Consider the following 23,978-nt stretch of genomic DNA (forward strand, 5'->3'; position numbering starts at 1 on the left):
GGTGCGCAGGCGCACAGTGGCTGGAGGGCAGCGGCGGCGTGGTCTCGGGCCACCTCCAAGCCGAAGGCAGCACCTGTTGCCTCGGAGGCGCTGCCAGCGCCCTCCCTCCTCCTCCGCAGGGCGCGGGACCTCTATTTATATCGCTCAGCCAGCACAGGCCCATATTGGGCAGTGGCGTCAATCAGGCCCGCTGGCCGCCCTGCCACCCGGTAGTGTCCAGGCCAGGTCGTGGCCCATCGCGGGGCCCCTGCGGAGCGAGTGGGGACGAGCCCCGAACCAGGCAGCACCTTCGTAAGTAGGGGTAGCGCCCTGGGGGAACGCGGCCCCCAGTCACAAGCCCTGCTTCAGCTCCGGGCCAGGTTGAACCTGGGCGCCGGTCTGGGGCCACCGGCACTTACAGGCTCCGCTCTAAGTGACTTCCCTCGGGTCGCGGTGGGCCGGCGCCTGGCGTCAGGTCGGGCTGCCAGGAGCTTCCCCTCCAGGCCATCTCCGACCTCTCCGCCCTTCACCATTGGGTTGTTCAGGCTCGTAGTCTTCATAGTATTATCATACTCCAAATTATCTGACCAATGTGTTATTGTGCCTTCCTTCCCTAACTAGACTGTAAGCACAACAAAGGTAGGGGCACTTCCCTGTTCCTGGTTGTCTTCCCGGAACCTAGGATAGTGCCTGGCACTTAGAAGGGTTCGTTTAAGTTTAATAAACGCTGAATGTATCCCTGAGCAACTCTCTTAACTTTAAAGCCAGGAGAATAATTGCCCTACATTTTCCCCCAAATGATTCTTAAGAGGAACTAATGAGCTATAATGCGGATTAAAGCACTTTGAAAAGTATAAAGCACTGTGAGAACGCAAAACAGTGTGAACTCAGCAAAGAAAAGAAAACTAGTCGTATTTGCCTTTATCATCCATGTACCTGGCTGTTACTGGATGCCCGGTGTGTGGGATGGATTATGATGAAATGAATCAGGTCTTTTTCCATGCTAGTGAGAAGCACAGAGTACACTTAGGGTGGTGCGTGTGTTCTGAGCCATTTCCTACCAGCCTCTGCAAGTGTAGGATTTAAGCAAGATGGTGTTGCTGAAACAAAATAGGGTGTGGAGACGTAATCGTATAAACTGGGGGTCACAAACTTAAATGGCTGTAGGATAATGTAAATGGACAGGAAAGAGAAAAGCAACAGCGTAAGAATTACAAATAATGACTGTCACTCAGGTCTCAAAGAGGATAATGGGGCCCAGTAGATGTGCCAGCTGATAGGTGGCAGCTGGGTACTCAGGTCCGGCACATTGTTTCCACTTGAGAATTAAGGACTCAGTGTTGCCATAGCTTTCATTTTTTTCAGTAGATGCTGGAATATTTCAGCTTAGCATGTTGACAGCTAATTTACCAAAAACAAAACAAAACAAAAAGCAGAAACAAAAAAAACTGAACAGCCAATTTGTAATCTCAGGCGTAAGTGAAGCCAATACATGGCTTCAGTTGTTCCTTAAGAATGGGGCCAAATCCCAGACAGCAAATGACTGGGAATTAATTTTGAGAGTGCAAGTAAAAACTGGGTGTCATAGTGCATCAAGCTATAAGCAAGGGAGTCACTTCACGATTCTGAATGATTTATTTGACTGGAACAAGAGGATAGCAACTTGAAGCATTAAGCATTGGTGAGTAGGAAAAAACACAGAACTGTTTGTCTGCTGCTCTCACACAATCAACACAGAAAATGTCTGTGACCTCTAACCAAGAGGTATGTGGAGATTTCTCCCCATCAGCAACCAATCACTTAGTTTTGCAGCAGACACCAGCTTGGGTGTCCTCTAACTCAGTGCAATTCTGACACCATCTACCTGGAGACAGCATCAGATCCCACAGGTTGAGGGCTCAGTCCAACAGGGCTACCACTTTCTTCAGACACTAGTCCCAGCATCCAGAGCTTCTGACTGACCCATCACAAGTTGGGGTTCCCTCTTTGGGTTTAATTTGCTAGGGCAGCTCACAGAATTCAGAAGAACACTTAAGTTTTCCAGTTTACTATAAAGGATATTAACAAGGATACAGATGAAGCGATATATAGGATGAGATATGGGGGAAGGGGTACAGCCAGGTGCACCACACTTCAGGAACCCTCCACATGTTCAGCTATCCTGGAAGCTCTCCAAACCCTGTCCTTTTGGGATTTTTATGAAGGCTTCATTACATAGGCATGCTTGATTGGTGATCAACTTAACTTTCTGCCCCTCTCCCTGGAGGTCAAGGGATGGAGCTGAAAGTCCCAGTGCTCTAATCCTGCCTTATTCTTTCCGGGGACCAGCTCCTATCCTGAAGCTCTAGAGGCTGCCAGACCTCAGTCAACTCATTAGTGTACAGAAAGGTATTTATCACTTTGGAGATTCCAAGGATTTTAGGAGTTGTATGTCAGGAAAAGGACAAACACCAAATAAATATTTTATAGTATCACAATAAATTTTATATGTAGAAAAAAATCTTGAATATAATGTTTTATTATCATGTATAAAACCTAGAAAAAAGGTTATCATTAACTTGTAATTTAGGACTAAACAAAGCATTAATTTAATTGAACAAACCATATCGAGCAACTCCTGTGTGCTAGGTGTCATCACAGACAAGAATACAGAAGTGGCCAGGTATGGTGGCTCAAGCATACAATCCTAGCACTTTGGGAGGCCAGGTCAGGAGGATTGCTTGAGGCCAGGAGTTTGAGACACACCTGGGCAACACAGTAAGACCCTGTCTCTACAAAAAAATAAATAAATTAGGTGTAGTGGTGCATGTAGTGGTGCAGCTACAGGGGAGGCTGAGGTCTCAGCCTGGGCAACAGAGCAAGACCCAGTCTCTAAAATAAATAAGTAAACATTTTCAAGAATACAGAAGTGATGAAGACAAGTCCCTTACCCACAGTGTGCTCATCATTGACAGGAGAGGCAAGCATCTACAAAAGTGAATGGCAATAGCAGTACAGCAACCACAATGTACACAACACAGGCAAGAAAGCAAAGGGATGCGTCAGTGAGGAAGTGATATCGGAGCTGAATTTTGAAGACCAGGTTATATTTTTTCAGGTGGATGGGGGAGATATTTCTGACACAGATTTACACGGATAAAGACAGAACAGCATGTTAGCCGGGCGCCGTGGCTCACGCCTGTAATCCCAGCACTTTAGGAGGCCGAGGCGGGCGGATCACGAGGTCAGCAGATTGAGACCATCCTGGCTAACACGGTGAAACCCCGTCTCTACTAAAAATACAAAAAATTAGCTGGGTGTGGTAGCGGGTGCCTATAGTCCCAGCTACTCAGGAGGCTGAGGCAGGAGAATGCCGTGAACCCAGGAGGCTGAGCTTGCAGTGAGCCGAGGTCGCGCCACTGCACTCAAGCCTGGGCAACAGAGCGAGACTCCATCTCAAAAAAAAAAAAGAAAAAAGAACAGCATGTTAAAGGCCCATATGTGTTAGAACTGTAGTGGTTTGGTACTACTCAAAGATTGAAAAATATAAGGAAGGAAAGTCAGGAGATGAGGCAGGAAAGGTTGGGAGGTGCCAGAATGCCTGAATGAGGGGTAGTGTTGGTGAAAATAGGCCCGGGATATTTTTGTAATGTGGGGTAATAACTTTATACACGGTAGTGACCAATGTACAAAAGGGTCCCACCCTTAAAAATGGTTTTGTTTTAAACACTGAAACTGGGACATCATTTTCTGACATCATAATGTCGATGTTCCTTGGATTGCCAAGGAACAAAGTGTAAGACCCTGCTCCTATCCCATCCACAGACTGGAATTTAGCCCTGTCCAAGTCATTTCTCTTGTCTTCAGTCTTTCCTCGATAAAAATCAGTGGGTTTGATGTTGATCGACTCTATCATGATTATAAGCTACTCACCATACGGAACTTTTTTTTTTTTTTTTCCAAGACAGAGTCTCAGAAATAACAAAAATTTGGAAATAACTTAAACAGCCTGTTGCCCAGGCTGGAGTGCAGTGGCACGATCTTGGCTCACTGCAACCTCTGCCTCCCAGGTTCAAGTGATTCTCCTGCCTCAGCCTCCTGAGTAGCTGGGATTACAGGTGCAATCCCCATGCCCAGCTAATTTTTGTGTTTTTAGTAGAGACGGGGTTTCACCATGTTGGTCAGGCTGGTCACGAACTCCTGACCTTGTGATCCACCCACCTCAGCCTCCCAAAGTGCATACTGAACATTTTCATGGGAGAAAATACATGCCAGTTTAGGAATGCAGTAACTTATTTTCCTACTGAAGCAGGATTAGGAATTGTATTTGCTCTTCCCTCTCATACAGGCTGATGCCAGGGATATTGAGGTGGAGGGAGGGCTATAACCACAGTTTTCAAAGCAGTCCTCATTCAGACTAGATAAGGAGGTCATAATTTTTTGTTTTTCCAATCACTCATAAATTGGGCTCCCTACACCCTGACACATTAAAAAGAAAATTCATGATGTATCTATTATCTCTCTCTCTAATATATATATATGTGCATGTAAATCTGATAATTCACATATGGTTTACACGGTTTACAACATTTAGGTTTTTCAAAAGCTGTGACTCCAATGCAGTTTTTTAAAATTTTGAGCTTATACAATATTTAAGATATACAAAGAGGCATTAAGAATAATAAAGCATGTCTTGGATACCCACCAAACAGCTGTAGAAATTAAACATTTATACAGTTGAAACTCCTTGTCATCCTTCCCCACTTGCATCCCTCTTTTTCTGCAACTCCTGAAGGGAAACACTGTCTTGAAATTGGGGTTTTTAATTACCCTTCGTGTCTTTATATTCCACTACAGTTGTACAGATCCTTAAAGAATTTATAATTCCAAGCTTACAGAAAAGTTCCAAGAATGGTACAAAAAACTCCTATATGCCCTATGCCAGATTCACCAAATACTCATAATTACTTTGTTAAAATCGATCATCAGTATTTACTCTATTAGAATATATAATATTGTTTTGCATATTAGAAATATATCAGTGGTATGTGGCATGTATATTCCCCAGTCTTTTTCACACATTATTATGTTTGTGAGATACAGCCATGTTGACACATGTAGATCTAGTTCTTTTTTTTTTTTTTTTTGCTGTACTGTATTCTCTAGTGAATATACTACAATCTGATCTCCTATTAATGGATGTTTAAGTTATTTCCAAATTTTTGCTATTTCAGACGGTGCTTCTGTAATTTAAACTAGTGAAACTTCAGCAGAACATGGAGAGTTTCCTAGAAAAGAAGGCATGGTCATATATCAACCATTATTTAGAGAAAGTAGCAACTTAAGCAGTAAAAATAATATAGTAAAGATAATGTAAAGATTATAAAATTCTGTCAAACATTCGTGACTTAAAGAAATTGACATTTTTTTGCACCACATTAACATTTACGGTGGTCCATTTCTCAAAATGAAATACAGTGGACAGGAGTATAACTGCTTTTTGGACTTAGAAAGTAATTAGCGTTTATTCTTGTGATTTATATGCATCTTTGCTACTCCATTTTTCTCTATTATTATGGGTACTATTATTATGAATGCATCAGTTCAGTCTTCTATAAATTGAAGCAGTGAGTAACTTCCCATTTATATCACTGAGAACATTTATACAGTTTTGTTTTGCTGATGAAAAGAGAATGTACTCTGCCCTCATTACAAGGGAAAGTTACTATCAGCTCTCTCCACGTAGGAGCTGTGTCTATACCCACAGTGGTTTATATATGTACCCAAATATTTTTATTATTTGAAAAGTGTATAGATATACCCTGCTTCACCTTTACCAAGAAAGTTTTACCAAGAAAACTGCATATTGTACATGCATGGCCTTATTTAATTCTCCCGAATATTCTTATGGAATTCTCAAAATGAACTTCAGGTGAGAAAACTGGAACATAAAGAGGCTAAGGAACGTGGTCATATTGCTAGATAATAGAGTAAGGATTCAAAACCAGGCCTCGGTCACCCAAGCCAAAATCTGTGTTCCTAACCTTTGAGCTTACTATGCTGTATCACTGGAAACTAATAATAATGTCCATTTATTGATCATTTGGATACCAAAGACTAACTTAGCTACTTTATTTATGTACATTATTCCCATTTTACAGATGAAGAAGCCAAGGTTTAGGCTAAACTGGGATCCAAACCAGGGCTCTCTCACTTTAAAGCCCCCATGTACCATGCCAGTGTCTTCTATGTACCTTATATGCACAAGAAACAAAGCTGAGAATGTTTTTTTGAGGTGTGGTGGCTAATATAACTGCCCAGGTATTTTTCTGGATTTCCATCAGTAAATTCATTTGGTCTATAAACCCCTAACAATTAGAGTAGCTTTCAGGAGTTGTATAAAATGCAGTTGGAAAGAAGGGATACAACAAATATATATACGCCAGTTATTTCCATTTTAAAATAAATTGTTTTTTGTGGTTGTCAAAGCCAATGTTTTTAAGACAGAGAAACTGCATCCAAGCAAAATATTTATTCAATAAGTTGATTTATGTTTGGGAATCTGGGGATATCCAGATGCTCTTTTTAAAACAGGACCATTTCACTTCTCAAAACTCTTCAGCTGGGTTTAAGCAGAGAAGTGGAGAATAGTCACCCCAAACTTCAGCTGGGTTTAAGCAGAGAAGTGGAGAATAGTTACAATATTATGTTAATCATAATTTATAAATGTATTAACTTTTCCCATCAATGTTATTCTCACTGCTTGCAACTTACAGCCAAGTTAGAACTGGAAAAGGTGTAGACACTTAAGATCCTCTTCTAACATTAAGGTTTCTGACTCTAGGAATGTCCTTCTTTAAAACAAAAGCTAATTTAAATGAACTTCCTTGAAACATCCCATTTCCATTTATCCAGGGAATGTGAAGAAAAGACAGCTAGCTTTAAAAAACTTAGACTAATGCTTTTTAAGGTGAAGAGAGATTCAGTCTCTGCCACTGTGAATTGGGGAAAAAATAAAAGCTGAGCAAGGAGGAAGAACAGAGAAATCATATAGTTTTAGGCATTTTCTAAGTTTAGGGTAATTTAGTTGTATGTTTTAAATATTGTGACTTTTCAGATCAGCTGACATTTGGTAGTGCCTTCCAAAGCCCAGTAGATATAATCTTTGTGTTATCTACTGCTTTGAATTATTTGTCCCACATCAAAGTTTGAGCAGAATTTTAGTGGACTTTTTTTCAGTTTTTCCTCTTCCAGGGTATATTGTACAAGGCCCCAGTCATGAATTTATGGACTGACTATTATAACAGTTGGGTGTATTTTTTGGAGCGGATGCATATAACCTTTGGGATGATTTTGCATCTCCTTGGAGAGAATATTAACTGATGCCCCTATATCCTCTGCCTGCAGGTCAGCTGTATTTGGTAACTGGAAATGGAATTGCAAAATGTGCCCAGCTTCTCACTTCTCTTTCCATACATGTTGGGAGGGAAGTCTTTGCAGTCCTAGAAAAATCTCTGCCACTGATTAGGAGAATTTGTCACAGCAGTTAATTTATTACTGTTTACATAATCAAAATTAATATTTTTAGATACAAAAGTAGTTATCTTAAACTGCTCTGCTAGAGTGAATAATATTTGTTTATAAATACTTTTTAGAACTAATGCTACATATCTAAATTATAGAGAATTTTTTCTTAGAAGAAAACTGCCTTTTTTCTTTCCCTTAGAAATGTTTCCTGACATCTCCGTAGCTTTGTGAGTAATCAGACATGAAAATAGCCCCTCAGGAATCAAGCTACAGTTAAAGAAGACTTAGTTGGAAACTTTGGAGAGTAGATCATGGAGTGCAAGATTGAGGGAAAAGAAAAATACCAACATAGCTTGAATTTACTGAATAAAATTAAGAACATGAAAGAATTAGCAGAAATGATTGATGTGGTACTCATAGCAGAAGGAGAGAAATTTTCTTGCCACAGACTGGTCCTGGCTGCATTTAGCCCTTATTTCAAAGCTATGTTCACCTGTGGATTACTTGAATGTAATCAAAGGGAAGTCATACTTTATGACATCACAGCAGAAAGTGTGTTGGTGTTATTAAATTACATGTACAATGCAGCTTTGGAGATCAATAATGCCAATGTACAGACTGTAGCTATGGCCGCCTATTTTATGCAGATGGAAGAAGTCTTCAGTGTGTGTCAAAAATATATGATGGACCACATGGATGCCTCCAACTGTTTAGGTATCTATTATTTTGCAAAGCAGATTGGAGCTGAAGATTTATCTGATCGATCGAAGAAATATTTATATCAGCACTTTGCCGAGGTGAGCTTACATGAAGAAATACTAGAAATCGAGGTGCACCAATTTTTGACACTTATTAAATCAGATGATCTTAACATATCCAGAGAAGAGAGCATTCTGGACTTAGTTCTGAGATGGGTAAATCATAACAAAGAATTGCGTACAGAGCATCTTGTTGAGCTTTTGAAGCAAGTCAGATTGGAACTTGTAAATCCTTCTTTTTTAAGACAAGCCCTAAGAAGGAACACAATGCTTCTGTGTGATGCAGATTGTGTTGACATAATTCAAAATGCATTCAAAGCCATCAAGACACCCCAACAGCACTCTCTAAATCTGCGCTATGGCATGGAGACTACCAGTCTTCTACTTTGCATTGGCAACAATTCTTCAGGAATCAGATCAAGACATAGGAGCTATGGGGATGCCAGCTTTTGTTACGATCCTGTATCACGGAAAACCTATTTCATCTCATCTCCCAAGTATGGAGAGGGTTTAGGAACTGTGTGTACTGGTGTTGTCATGGAAAATAATACTATAATTGTGGCTGGAGAAGCAAGTGCCTCTAAACTCTCTAGACAAAAGAACAAGAATGTTGAAATTTATAGGTTTGTATCTAGCAGCAAATTTGCTTGATTATGTTGTTTTGATACTAGCAGCAGTAGAAGAAAGAACTGCAAAAAGTCATCACATCTTAAATTATTTGTAGTCAAAATTACCCTCTTCATCTCCCATAAGGAATAGTATACAGAACATGCTTTTGTGTGTGTGTGTGTGTGTGTGTGTATACATTTATATATATATATAAAATCTATAACTCATAAATATAGCATATATAAAAATATATATATAATGTATATTATATGAAATATAAATGTAGCGTATATATAACTTTCATAATTAAATCTCCCACATTTTTAAATTATTTTTCTCTTCCTTTGCTAACATATAGTTGAATTTGCATAAGTTAAATGTGTTTACTATGATCCCATTTTAGTTTTTACTCTTAGCTTTATTTATCCATATATAGCGTTTAATATACTGCTTTGTTTTTAAAGATCTTAATATAACAAGAAGGAAAGTTTATTAACACAGACTCCTTTGAATTTTTTTTAGTTCATAATTTAGAGCAATAAGTAATTTTTTCCTTAACCATAAATTACTAATAATCTGTCAGTTTTCATTCTATGTCCTTAATTTGTGGATTTTGCTTAAATCTCCAACACCATAAAATGTTTGTAGTTGAAGAATGCTTTAATCCTAGAATTGTAGTAAGAGGAAAGAATGCCTGCTAAGAAGTAGCATATCATCTAGGTTTTGCTTATGAGAACACATACATTTATTTACTGTTTATTCAGCCTGTATTAAATGAGTATTTAGCACTTGAATCTAAGTGAGAAAATTAGAAATATGCACATGGAATAAATACTACATAGTAAAACTTTCCCCCAATATTTTTCTCCTTTCAGTTCTCTTTTACCATGGTTTGTTCAGACTTTTCAGTCAGAAAGTAATTCCTAGCAGTAAAGATGGGACCAAAGAGGGAATGAAGAGGTCTACTATTTTTCTGTCGTCTCCTAGCATTACATTATCTGTCTCAAGCCATAGTCCTGTCCCTTTTCCACATTCATACTTTGAAGACGTGTCTAATCTCCCCTAGTAGGAGACAGAATGCAGAGCCCTGGCTGAGTGACCTAGACCCGTGCCCATGGGTACCAAGCATGTCCCTGAGCCACAGGAGCAGCCTTCTTCAGAATTATCAGGGAGAGACTACAGAGCCAAGAGAGCAGATCCCCACAGGAAGAGGAAGCCTTGACTTCCTGATGTGGTTTTCATGGGTCCGTGCTACCAGTTTTCCACTTGCTCTTGGTTGGGTGCCCTTCTTTCCACCTTCGAACCTCTTGACCCGATACTTCAGGTTCTTTACATAGTTCTTTTTCTTCCTTCTCAAGATAGTCTACAATTCTGCCATCACATCTTATTTTTAGTAAACCTCCAGCCCTGTCAAAATGTCTTTCAGTTTTGGTCCTCAGACATCTTTCCTTTTAACTTGTTGAAAGCCCATTTCCCTTTCTAACAGCAAATGTCTAACTATATACCCCATGTTTTCCTTCCTATTTATCTTGAACTCAACCAGGTTCTCATCACCAACCGTCTCACCCTCCACATTGGTCAGAGTTAGAGTAAAAGTTAGTAGTTACTCCCATCATTTCCTCCAATAAAGAAATTGTCAGAAGCATTGCTTTAGGCTTAAATGAGACTTCCAGCTGATGTTCTGTGTAGTTAAGATCTCCTAGCCCTACTGAAGGTCACTGTAGTGCCAGTTTTGCGATATGCATAAGAAATTTATCATCCAGTGCTACATCCCTGTTATATTATTTGTGTATCTTATTCTTTTTATCTTTGTCCAGATATTCTTCAGCTTGCCTCTACTCATAGATTTCCATGCAGATATATTTCTTCTTGACTTAAAAGAGGAAGTAGACTAGTACTCTGGAAGATTATTTCTATTTAAAAAAGATGTACCTTTCCATCTCCTTCACTTATCTCCATTTGTCTTTAAACTATCAATCTCTATTAACAATGAAGGCCTTTGTCACTATTGTTTTCTTTTTTATGTCATATCCACTTAATAGTAAGTTTTAGAGTTTTCTCTGGGTATTTTCTCTCCCTGTTTTCAGTTCTAAATGTGAAAACAAAAATCAGATTAGGAAGTCACCCAGCAAACATCTACTTCCTAACCTTTATGGGATGTACTTCATTCCTAGCCTATTTTCTTAAACTATGTCTCAGAAAACCCAAACTCATTTTTTAAAGTTCATTTATATATTCATTCAGTTGGCTTTACTTTGGTAGCCCCCACATATATTACAGATACCTATTCCTCCTTTCTCTTCTAAAATTCATACAATTAAAAATAGTGACAAAAATATTGCCTATGATTCTAGAGACTTTGGTTCTCTGCCTAGAATTACATAGAAGACAGCCATCATAAGGCTTGATAAATTTCTGCATTCAGCTGTGACAAGCCAGACATACCTCTTAGAAAGGAGCATGCCTTCTAACTGCCCTGTCAAGCCTCAAGTAAAGATGTCTCTCTAGGAAAGAACGTTAAGAGTTGGCCTAGACAACTGGAAAAAAATCCTACCATAGAATTAACTGTCAGGTGTTAAATGCAAAATAAGTAGTCTATACTTAAAAATTGTACTCTGTATAAAACACACATAAGTTCCTAATTTGTTTCCAAACAGAACAACTTTTTTCTTAATTTCCATGTTTTCCTGTTTTTTTGTGTGTGTGTTTGTTTAATTTTGAATTCCAGATATACTTTCTGGATTTTCTGGGATATTTAATTTCACATATTTTACCCCTCTGTCCCCATGAAGTACTTTTGTCCTTCTCAGACTGCGTATCTTCAATCATGATTGGAGATAAAGACTTACCATAATCATGATGCAAGACAAAGGATAGCCACAGACTCATCTACCCAGTGAGCAAACAATGCCCCGTCACACGCATAATCAGTTAATGTGCTGGACTCTAGAAGGCATTGAGAGACCATATATACTAATGTCCCTAGCTCTTAAGACTCTTCTTAGAGTGATACTCTGGAAGAAATTACCGAAATTTTCACATCTAGTAGATTAAAATAGATGTTAAGTGCCCAGCAGACATCTACAGGTAGGTTTTTATACAGTGCTCTTGACCCAATTGTAAGCCAGCTGGAACTACAACAGTTCTTAAAATTCTACATATTCTAAATCATCCTGAGAGAAATTTATGAATTGAGATGTTTTTAGGTTCTCTGCCCCAAAACTGTGATTTCTTTAATGTTCGTATGAAAGTGATATTTCTTGTCCACAGAATAAGGCATTCTTGTATTTTGGCTTACTTTTATGGTAAAATTAAAAATGATTTGCTGAAAAATTTTCTATTAATTCTTGATTTTCTTTCCCAGAATTAGAAAATGAAGGCTACTCCTGGAAAATCTATACTTTTTCTCTATATTTTTCCCAAAACTCTTCAGGTATATGTGCTTAATTATTTTAAAGCACATTATATTTTGTTCATTATTCCTTAAAAAAAGCAAACCTGTATCATTTTCTTGTATTAATGTTTTTTGTCCTCCAATTGGAAGAACCATATCTCATTATTTTTGGTCAGAAAATAAATAAGTGTATTTCTTGGGTAAATTGCTTTCATGTTACCTCTAATCCTGGATACTCTCTCTCTCTTTTGCAGGTATCATGATAGAGGAAACCAGTTTTGGGAAAAGTTATGCACAGCTGAATTTCGAGAACTGTATGCTCTGGGCAGTATTCATAATGACCTTTATGTTATAGGAGGGCAGATGAAAATTAAAAACCAGTATCTTATTACAAACTGTGTTGATAAGTACTCTGTAGAACGGGACAATTGGAAAAGGGTGTCTCCCCTTCCACTGCAATTGGCATGTCATGCTGTAGTGACAGTGAATAAGAAACTTTATGTAATTGGAGGCTGGACCCCTCAGGTTAAGAAATTTCCTGTATACATAATTGGCATGGCTATACTGAGTCTGGCTGCTATGTTAAAAATTGTTGTAGTTGTTGAATGCTAAAAGAGTGTGACTTACATTTTGGTAAAATGCTTTCTGTTTTATAGAATATAATTCAAGGTTTTAAAGTGTTAAAGCAATTTAGGAGAATGGATTTTTAAAGTGTGTTTTCATAGATGTGACTTGATTCAGTATTCATGCTGTGCTCTTCATAATCCTCCCATTTTTGCTAATTATGAAAGATATTTGTGCTGAGGGATTATCTGTAGGGAGCATCTAACTAGGAGGAAGAGAAGCTGGATCCTCATCCAGTTTTGTGTGTCTAATAGCTCTGTGACCTGAGGCAAGTAACTCATAGGCCTTTTCCATATTTAAAATTCTTACTCTAAGTGAGACACCAGAATACTGATCTGTGATGGCACAATCATTTCTATGAAAGCATATCGTGATTGTAACACTTGATGTTTTTATTGGGCATCAGCAGGCAGAGAACCCAGAATGCTGTTTCTGTTGAAGCCCATTGAAGTGATGGCAAACCAGAATGAAAAGTCAGGGGTATGTGGCCATAGTGGCCTTCTCCCTCCGCTCCGGATGTCCTCTCCTGGTGCCTTGGAGCACTCTTCTTAGGATCACTTCATCTGCCTCATGCCCTGGCCAGCCGGACTTTCTGATAAAAATTAATCTCACTAGCTCATTGGTCATCCTCATGGCATAAAGTAAATTTATTTTTGCCTGTATTATTTTTTGTTTCTCCAAATTTGCTTCACGATAAAACTGATGTTATTTGCATTCATTCCAGAAGCTTGGATTTTGGCCATTTATTTATCGTATATCATGCTTGTTTTAAAAACTTAAACCTCACATGTAACACATTTAATTTTTTCTGCTATATGTCAAAAAGTAGTACAGATTTCATCACAGCTAGCAGGAGAAACCTGACAGATTATTTGTAATTAAACTTTTTCAAAACTATCCATTTACATAGTTAATTTTGCATGCATAAGCCCCAAAAACAACTCAGAGGCTTTTCTTTGCATTTTTTTCACTAAAATAGAGATTAAATACTTAAATTAGAAGGAAAATTAAAACCATAAAGTCAACGTTTGTTAATTTATAAAGTTTCTGAACAGATAACGTGAACATTTACCTCATAGAGGAAGGGCTTTGCTCCTCGATTGAGTACCTTGTATAACAATTGAAAGATCACACAGGGTTGTGCATGTGCCATGGTGAGCATAACTCTGGTATATTTAAAGTAGTTAACTAAAATTAATTGCATAAACTTTCATAAGTATGCCAGTTATTTCTTTGTTGAACACTTGTATCCCAAAAAAATAGCACTCATGAATCCTTAGCTTGAAGTCATATAAAGTTCCACATACATGTATACAAAAAACATTATTTCACCTAACATTTATGGATAGGAAAAGCCACATCTGTGTAAGAATAAAGTTGTTTAATTTGTACCTTCTCTAGTCATTAAAAATATATAAAATAAGTATGTTAAAATAACTGCAAATAATTTATATTAGTCCATAAATCTTGAAAATTAAATTCACATCATTCCTATATAGGCCATAATTATGCTGTAAAGATAATTATGAAGACACTACAATGTTTTGGCAACTTTGTTTCATATGGATTAGAAAAATATAAAGAAAATGCCTTCTAAATTCTTAAAATTACTTTCTCATAAATATTAAAATCAACAACTATAAAGTTTGGTAAAATAGAATTACACTTTAAATACCATTCAAGAGAGCTTGGTTTTGTTTTTAAGGATTTGCAGTTGCTTCTTTAAAAAAAAAAAAAAAAGCTGTAATGAATGTCTCACTGCTAAGATCACAGATTTTTTGCAATAACCGAAGACCTTTGGCCCATTATTTCAGAATATAAATTCCTCTGATATTGACAATATACTTATAACCCCCGTCATGGGGTTTGGTGTGTTTGTGAGTATGAGTCACTGCAGTTAACCTCTATTTATCTCTTTGGCTGTCTGCTTTGATTAATTGCATTCATGTACTCACAAAGATCGCTAAATGGTATGTTATTATATTGGCTGTCATATTTCATACAGATGGATCTTCCTGATGAAGAACCTGATCGATTAAGCAACAAACTGTTGCAGTATGATCCCAGCCAAGATCAATGGAGTGTGCGGGCACCCATGAAGTACTCTAAGTACCGATTCAGTACAGCGGTAGTCAACAGTGAGATTTATGTTTTGGGTAAGAAGAAGCAGATTGCTAACAGTATAACTATTTTTATTTTCCTCAGCAGTTTGCCTCGGCAAAAATGAAACGTTCTCCTTTGCACTTGTATTCCAGTTCAAATTTATATACAGCTAGCTGAACTTTGTCTTTTGTTTCTTGTTTTCTAGAGCACAGTCAAATAAGATTAAAGGAAGTCCATTGACATATTGAGAGCAAAATTATTTTTATGGCATTTACAAGTGCCTCGGAATGTAAAAACAATAATGATACATCCTTATGTATACTACCAAGTAATATACTTTGAAATAAGAATAAGCCTTTGGTCACTTTTAGTCAATGAAATGTGGGCTTTGCACCAACTGTGATTGATCTGTGCCATTAGAAGAGAAAGCCACCATAGGTAAGACTGTGCCACAGATTGTGCCAATCCTCATTTTGCCTAACCCACCAAATTTCTAGGGAGGTGTTATCAAACAATTTTCATTTCAATGCACTTTTTTCTTATGTGTGTCTTGTACTTCTTCTATGTATGGTCTTGTACTAACCATAACTAGCAAGAATTGGTAAAAGACTTCAGTTCCACTAAGGTGGGTAAAAACAATTCCGCAACATCCCCTATGTATCCCCATCCTTCTCCATTCCTTGATTTTTCTTGTTTTGTTAAGTCCTTAGCTCTTTTAAGTACATTCCATCCGCCTAACATTATTCTCTATCACCTTCCCTCACCTCCCTAAGTATGGGAAAGAAACAATGAGGCAGGGAGGTTGACTGGACTAATGAAATGATACCTATGCCAATTCTTTATTTCATCCAATCTGCATGGATGGTTAACGGGAAAAACATGGGGAAGATGATGGATAGCAAAGATATGGCAAGGAAGAAATATGAAATAGGGAATGGAAGCAAACTAAGCATTTAAATAGAAAGTATTATCATGATGATTTTTTTTTTACTAAAGGGAGGCCATTATCTCTTAGCTGTTTGCACAGCATGAAGCAAAATAATTAATGCACTCAAGCATTAGTAGTTATTTTATGATTTTAATGACAAGAACATTATACAACATAATTTATGACTACCTCAGTTATGAGATTCACTTATAATTAAGTTTTTTCTCTTGATATATATTTCTTACTTTGTTATAACCATATACTATGTCACAGGCCCAGAAGAGACAATCCCTAACCTATGATAGATCACCTAGGATAGGTGTATCACTCAAGGGGATGAAGGGCCTATCTACTAAATATATTAAAGTTGGGGGCAGCCAAAAGTGGGATAAAAGTGATATATCAATTGGACCAGAGTGAGATTTCCCCCTAAAGTGGAGCCACAACAAGGCTAGATGTGGAATTTAAATGATAATATATTGTTTGATAAACTACATGGGAAAGGCACTTGTGGGAGCTTACACTTCAAGGCATGGACACAGTCCATTGAATGAATGAAAGTAGGTAGATTTAAAAGAACTTGTAAGATTTGAGTGGATGAAATCTAGAAAAGAGCATGCTCTAGGAAAACGTGCAATGGGAGGGGGCAAAAAAGAACAAATAAGGAGAATGGAATAAGCAGTGGTTTGGAGGTGAGAATGAAAGAGGTGAGAGTAGAGGATAAAAAGAGGGTAAATGAGTCCACCAGGGACAGGGAGTTGTGAGAGAAAGAGCTGAGTAGCAAACTGAGAAGCAGATTATAGAGGCCTTTGGATGAAGAATTAAGGAAATCCTAGTGAACAGTAAGAAACCACACAGAAGCAACACCATTAAAGAATGTTTTAGAAAAACTGGTGAGATAAGCATATAAAGAACACAGCAAAGAGAAGAAGAAACTGGAAGTGGAGAGACTAATTAGAAAGGTTTTTACAATAGCTTACACTCTAGTTTCTGAATATTCAGAACTGGAGAACAGATTCATGATCACCCCAGTAAGCTTTACCACCCTGTAAGATTCAGCCCAAAAGGGTCAACTTCCTCAACATTTGCTACTTAATTCCCAAATATATTTATAAACTTTGAAATGGAATGTAGTTCAGTTGTTTAGGTATTTTTGTAGTAGTCTTAGTTCATATTTAATTGTTCACTGTATATATAATTGGAATTCGGGCAACTATCATGTAGAACCCTAAAACCTTATTAGTTTCAGTCATTCATATTATCTTAGCAAAAGCCCTGTGTGCTTTTAGGAATCTATATGTACCCCCACTGTGTTTTGGGTCACCGTCAATTAGTATAACAATAAGCCCTCTTTCTAATCTCTATAATGGATTTAATTTCTTACTATGTCCTAGATAGTCTACAGGGTATCTCCCAAAAAGCAGCCACTGAAACCTCCTTCACCAGGAAGGCAGCATGGTAAAGTAGGGAAGGCACTAGCTTTGGAGTTGAGTATATTTGGATTGAAATCCTGACATACTACCTACATATTCTTGGTCTGGTAAATCTTTTTATGTTGCTGTTGCTAATATTAAAATAGGAATGCCTACCTCTTTGAGATATTAAGATAATATAAGTATAATTTCTACAATATAAGTGTTCAGATATTGTAACTTCTGTTTATTGAGCCCCTTTGTTACACTTTGCTAAATTCTTTGCTTAAAGTTTCACTTAATAGTCATAAAAGCAGATAAATTATTAACTGTCTTCTATATAGCTGGCTAGATATCAAGACTCATCTTCCGACTGAAAACAACCTAAAAACATTTTAAAGCATATCTTTAGAAACCTTTTAAGATCTGATATGCCAGTAAGAATTTAGCAGGCCAAAAGCCAAATGAAAGCAGATTTCCAACTATGAAGAACTGAAAAAGTCAACATTCTATGCTTAAAAATAAAATAAAACAAAACTAGGCAAATTTGTCAAAAACAACCATTTTAGATCTCTAGAAATCAATCATAAATAACAAATTGAGAATAGTTTCTTTGTTTAAAAACAATAGTGAGCTTGAAGTAAGACTTCAGGCAGTCTGTAGCATTCTCTCGTGAGGCGCTGTCCTCACCCCAGCTCATTCAACATGGTAATACTGCTAGAGTGGGGCTGGCTACAAAAACTAACAGCTTTTTTTTTTTGCCAAAGGGGGCTGACATGTTTGTGAGTAGAGGGTGGAAAACCCACACTCACAGTGGAAAATAGGAAAAGCCTACAGTTCTCCTAGGCTGAGATTTTATTCCTGGTTGGTACAACAGCCCACAAAAGAACGGGCCAGAAATTTAACAGGAAGATCCCGGGAATCAGAAAGTCACAGAGAGACTTGATAAACTCATCCCCTGGAGGCCAAGAAAGCTGCATAAACATGCAGCCCCATAGAGAGCCCAAGCTCTCCACACATTCCTAGATGACTGGTAGGTTGAGCACATGTACAGAGCAGATCCAAGAGGACCAGGCAGAAGGTAAATGTCATAGCAGACTTGGAAACTATCTGAACTTTTAAGGTACTCCCATGCAGATCCACCAGGAGAGAGTGGAAGCCTTACTGGTGTTTGACTACAACCACCAGTCATTGACAGAGACTAAACTGTGCAGAAATAAGGGTAACTCATAGGCTAAAATATAAAAATGATAATTTCTGAAAACAGAGGGGAAACCGCAGGAAACAGTAGAAGAGGCATATTCAGTTTAGGTAAATCACTTAAAAACAACAACAAAAAGGCAGTCAAAAAACAGAAAAGAAAGAAACCCTCAAGGAAAAAAAGAAAATCAGAATAAAAAGTTGCTACAATATATTATCCATAATATCCAGTACCAACAAAAAATCACAACACATGCAAAGGAAAAGAAACAGAAAAGCGTAACCCATTTGGGGGTGAGGGTGGTGCAGAAGTATTCAATAAAAGCTGTCTCTGAGATCGCGCCACTGCACTCCAGCCTGGGCGACAGAGCGAGACTCCGTCTCAAAAAAAAAAAGAAAAAAAAAAAGCTGTCTCTGAGTGAGCCTGGATGTTGGATTTAGGAGGCAAAGTCTTCAACGTGACTATCAAATATATGTTCAAAGAATTAATGAAAACCAATTTTAAAGAATTAAAGGAAAATATGACAATGAGTCCACTATGATATTAATAAAGGCTAGAAATTATCTAAAAGAACCAATGGAAATGTTAAACTTGTGAAGTACAATAAACCAAATAAAAATGCACTGAAGGGGCTCAGGAGCACATTTGAGATGTTAGAAGAAAGAATCAATGAACTTGAAATCTATAGAGATTATATAATCTGAAGAAGAGAGAAAAATTGGAGAAAAATTAGCAGGGCTCAGAGTCAGATGGAATAATATTAAACCTATGAACAGATGTTTAATGGGAATCCCAAAAGGAAATGAGAGAGAGAAGTAATGGCCAAAAATTTCTGAAATTTGATGGGAAAACATTAATCTACAGATCCAAGAAGTTTATCAGACCTCATGTAGGATAAATTCCCAGAGATCCTCACCTAATACATAATAGAAGAACTACTAAAGACAGAAAATTCTTAAAAGCAGCAAGATAAAATGCTATATCATGTACAAGGAAACAAGATTATACTTAACAGATGAGACTTACCAGAAACAATAGAGGCAAGTAGGCAGTACAATATTATATTCTAAGTGTTACAAGAAAAAAAACTGATCAATCAAGAATTCTGTATCCAGCGAAACTGTGCTTCAAAACTTAAGGTGAAACAGACATTCCCAGATGAATAAAGATGGAGATAATATGTGGCTAGCAGACTTACAAGAAATAACAAAGGAACACTAAAATCCTTCAGACTGAAAGGAGGTGATGCTAGACAGTAACCTGTGTCCACAGGAAGAAATGAATAGCACAATAAATGGTAAATATGTAAGGAAATATAAAGGGCTGCATAGTACATGTTTTTCTTTTTTCTTCTCTTAATTTATTTAAAAGATAGAAAAGAATACAGATGCTCCTCAACTTACAGTGGCATTATGTTCCAATAAACCCATCATAGGTTGAAAATAGAAAGTAAAAAGTGTATTTTATACCCTGATAAGCCCATCATGAAGTTGAAAAATCTTAAGTCAAACCATCATAAGTTGGGGACAATCTGTAAAGCAGCAATTGTCATACTATATAGTTGGGTTTTTCACATATGCAGATGTAATATATATGACAGTATCAGAGAGTAGAGGAGGAGAAAATGGGGTTATTTTGGAACAAAGTTGCTGTTTGTAATGAAATCAACTCAGTATTAACCTAAAGTAGAGGATGATAAAGTAAAATACATGTTAGAATTTTAGAGCAACCACTGAGATTTTAAACAATAGTTTAAAAGTCAACTAAAGAAGCCAGGCACAGTGGCATGCACCTGTAATCCCAGCTACTTGGAAGGCTGAGGTGGGAGGATCACTTGAGCCCAAGAGTTCAAGACCAGCCTGGGCAATATAGTGAGCCCCCTGCTCAAAGAAAGTTACAAAAGAAAATGGTACACTTAAAAATGTGTTAAATACAAGAGAAGGCAGCAAAGGAGGAACAGAGAAAAAGAGTTACAAGACACAGAAAATAAATAGCAAAAAGGCAGATGTATAGCCAGTCATTATCAAAAATTACATCAAAAGGGAATGGACCAAACACCCTAATCAAAAGTCAGAGATTTTCATACTGAATAAGAAATTAAGACCAAATATATGCTCTCTATAAGAGACACATTTTGTATTCAAATACACAAATATTTACTATCATTTTACAATAAAGAAAGACATAAAATGCAAAAAGTAATATTAAGAGAGGTGCAGTGACTATATCATCAGACAAAATAGAGTAGAACTTTTACTACAGACAAACAGGAAAACTTCATGATAATAAAATTGTCAATAATATCAGGAAAATATATCAATTATAAATGTGTCACACCCAAAAATAGAGACCTAAAATACATGAAGCAAAACCTGAGATGAGGCTGGGCATGGTGGCTCATGCCTATAATCTCATACTTTGGGAGGCCGAGGTAGGTGGATCACTTGAGGTCAGAAGTTCAAGACCAGCCTGGCCAATGTGGTGAAACCCCGTCTCTACTAAAAATACAAAAATTAGCCAGGTATGGTGGCACGTGCCTATAGTTCCAGCCACTTGGGAGGCTGAGGCAGGAGAATCGCTTGAACCCGGGAGGCAGAAGTTGCAGTGAGCTGAGATCATGCCACTGCATTCCAGCCTGGGCGACAGAGCAAGACTCCACCTAGGAGTCCAGGAAAAAAAAAAATGAGATGAGAAATAGTCAAACAATCATCAACGGAGATTTATACAACTATCAAGAATTGATAGGATTAGACAGAGTATCAGCAAGGTTTTAGAAGATTTGAACAGCACTATCAACCAACTTTACTTACCTTAACTGGTTTGTGCTGACGGTTGCATAGTTTTGCAGATATACTAAAAATCACTAAATTGTACACACAATGGGTGTATAATGTGGTATCTAAGTTGTCTCAATAAATAAACGTGCAGGACACCCAAACATTTATCAAGCCTGGAAAATTGTAAGCTTTAGTTTCCCAGGCTTACAGCTTACCAAAATTACTCAAGGTGGGAAATCTAATTAGAGTTACTATGCACATAAAGCTGGTACTTCAAAAAGCTACAGACTCTGTGTAACCATATACTAGAAGTAAACCTGCCTTACATCTCTCATCTCAGAGGACTTCAAAGAAACATCTTGGCACTGAGAAAGTTACTGATGAAAGGCTCATACATGCCTGAGAAGTAATAATCATAAATAAGCTCTTGAGTGGAATTGCAACCCAAATTCGCATACCCAAGTGGGAAAAAAGAAAAGAAAAAGCTTGAATCATGAATTTATTTTAAGATGCCTTAGACTGGTAGTGTGCTCAGGTACCTGGAAAAAGCAAATTCACATTCTCTCAAGAAATGCATCTTTATCCTAGACCTCAAAAATCCCGCACAAAGAATTTTCCAAGGAAAATAAGCATTCCACAGTTAATGAAACAAGACACCTTGAGCAAGAACCGGTGGAAATAATGGCCAGAAAAAAAAACAAACAACAACAAAAAAAAACCAGTGGAGACCTCACATACTGGAAGTGTCAGACAAATAGTGTGCTTACTCTGTTTAAAGAAATAAAAGAAAATTTACAATATCATCAGGAAATAGAAAATGATAGAGAATGATCAAAACTGTTTGGGTAAGAAGTGACTTTATAACTGCAAGGAATGTAAAAATATATAACAATATTAAAACCCAGTGGGTATATTTGAGAGCAGATCACACAAAGATAAAGAGAAAATTAGTGAACAGAAGAGAGCTCTGAAAATTAGTGAATAGAAGAGAGTTCTGAAGAATTTGCCCAGAGTACATCACAAAGACTTTTTTTAAATAGAAGAAAAGTTAAGATAGATGGGTAATAGAGTGAGGGAATTAATAATGTTTAACAGAGTTCTATAAGGAGAGGAAAGAGAACAGAACAGAGGCGATATTCGAAGAAAAATGGTTGAGGATTTTCCAAAACCAGTGAAAGGCACTAATGCACACAATCAAACAAAAATAGTGAATGCCAAGCACAACAAACAAACAAGAAATGTACACTTAGATTTGTAGTGATCATGAAACTGAAAAACACCAATGAAAAGAGAATATCTTAAAAGCAGATTAAGAAAACAGACTGATTACTTTTAAGACGTGACAGATTGACATCTGACTTATCAACAGAATAATGGAATCCAAAAGACAGTTACATTGCATGTTTAATTTGCTAGGAGAAAATAAATGCTAAAGTAGAATTCTATACCTAATGAGATGGTCTTTCAAGAACATGGATGAAATAAAGACATTTTCAGATGAGGTAAAACTGAAAGCAGACCACCAGCAGACCACCATAAAGGAATTTTAAAGTATGTTTTTAAGCAAAAAATGTGATCCCAGATTGAAGATCTAAAATGCAAGATGAAATGAAGAGCAAAGAATGTGGTAAACATATGGGTAAATGGAAACATTTCACAGTTAAATATTTAAGATAGACTATTTTAATATCAGTTACAAATATTAAATTGACTTATAAAATAATAATTATTTTTAAAGTGATAAAATAGTAGTAAAAGAAATGAAATCAAAATTATAATAACAAGTTGGGACAGGGGTGAGTGGAGTGAAAGTGTCCCAAGATCCCCTTATTATCCAGGAGGAGGACCAAGGAAAGGATTAAATTTGCAACATTTGATGCAGACATTAAGTATGCATGCTAAATTTCTAGGCTTACCACTAAGAGAATATAGAGTACACAAATTTTAAACTAACAAATGGGAAAAATAGAGTTAAAGATCAGTGCAAAAGAATGCAATAATAAAGAAGAAATAGAATAAACAAGACAACTGATAACATGAAATAAAAAGCTAGATATTAGATGAAATATATCAACAATTATATTAAATGGAAATGCACTAAATGCTTCAGTTAAAAGACAAAGATTATCAGTCTGTTGGAAAGAAAACCAACAGTATTCTGTTTAAAATATGAATTGATTGAAAAATACATTTTAGGTAAATTCTAACTAAAAGAAAGCTGGTATAGCTGTTTATTAGTATTAGCCAAAATATACTTTAAAGCAAAATCGATTAATAGAGTTTCTGGCTCTAGGTAAAATGGAGTAAGCACACTTCACGTTCTCTCCCACTGAATACAACTATAAAACATGGACAGAATGCATGTATTTGAAGACCCTGTAAACAGAATTAGGTACATCAAGAAAGAACACCAGAATTTTAAGTACCACTACCATAGGACTTACTATGTTTTCTCCTCTGATAGCCCCTAGCCTGAAGTCAATGCAACTAGAAACCTGGAAGTGGCCATTGTGCACAGAGAGAGCTCCAAGAAAATCTGTCTGGCTCCAGCATGAGTTACTTAAAAGGGAGGTTATAATTATCAGAATGTAGATATCCCCTCACTTTTTTCTCTCTTTTCTCTGTACTCTTACATCTCAGTACCTAGACAATCCCATGGCAATGATGACCAGCAAGAGCCAAAACTC

At 37.1% G+C, this 23,978-nt stretch overlaps 1 protein-coding gene across 6 annotated transcripts in view; it reads left to right on the top strand.

Annotated features, from left to right (window-relative positions):
- The first annotated feature begins 911 nt into the window (after window positions 1-911).
- KBTBD12 (kelch repeat and BTB domain containing 12) overlaps window positions 912-23,978 on the top strand; it is a 79,711-nt gene continuing 56,644 nt past the window's right edge. For 3 of the 6 annotated variants that reach the window (XM_063630218.1, XM_063630219.1, XM_063630217.1), the window contains exons 1-4: window positions 912-1,660; window positions 7,685-8,866; window positions 12,501-12,771; window positions 14,876-15,026. In XM_063630218.1, coding sequence (XP_063486288.1) covers window positions 7,797-8,866; window positions 12,501-12,771; window positions 14,876-15,026 — 1,492 coding nt within the window. In that variant the 5' untranslated portion in view covers window positions 912-1,660; window positions 7,685-7,796. Of the gene's footprint in view, window positions 1,661-7,684; window positions 8,867-11,396; window positions 11,940-12,500; window positions 12,772-14,875; window positions 15,027-23,978 lie in introns of those variants that run through there. The other 3 variants (XM_063630216.1, XM_055259752.2, XM_055259750.2) reach the window with 3 other exon arrangements.

The sequence above is a fragment of the Symphalangus syndactylus genome, chromosome 21 (genome assembly GCF_028878055.3).
Source record: "Symphalangus syndactylus isolate Jambi chromosome 21, NHGRI_mSymSyn1-v2.1_pri, whole genome shotgun sequence".
In the NCBI taxonomy this organism is placed as follows: domain Eukaryota; kingdom Metazoa; phylum Chordata; class Mammalia; order Primates; family Hylobatidae; genus Symphalangus; species Symphalangus syndactylus.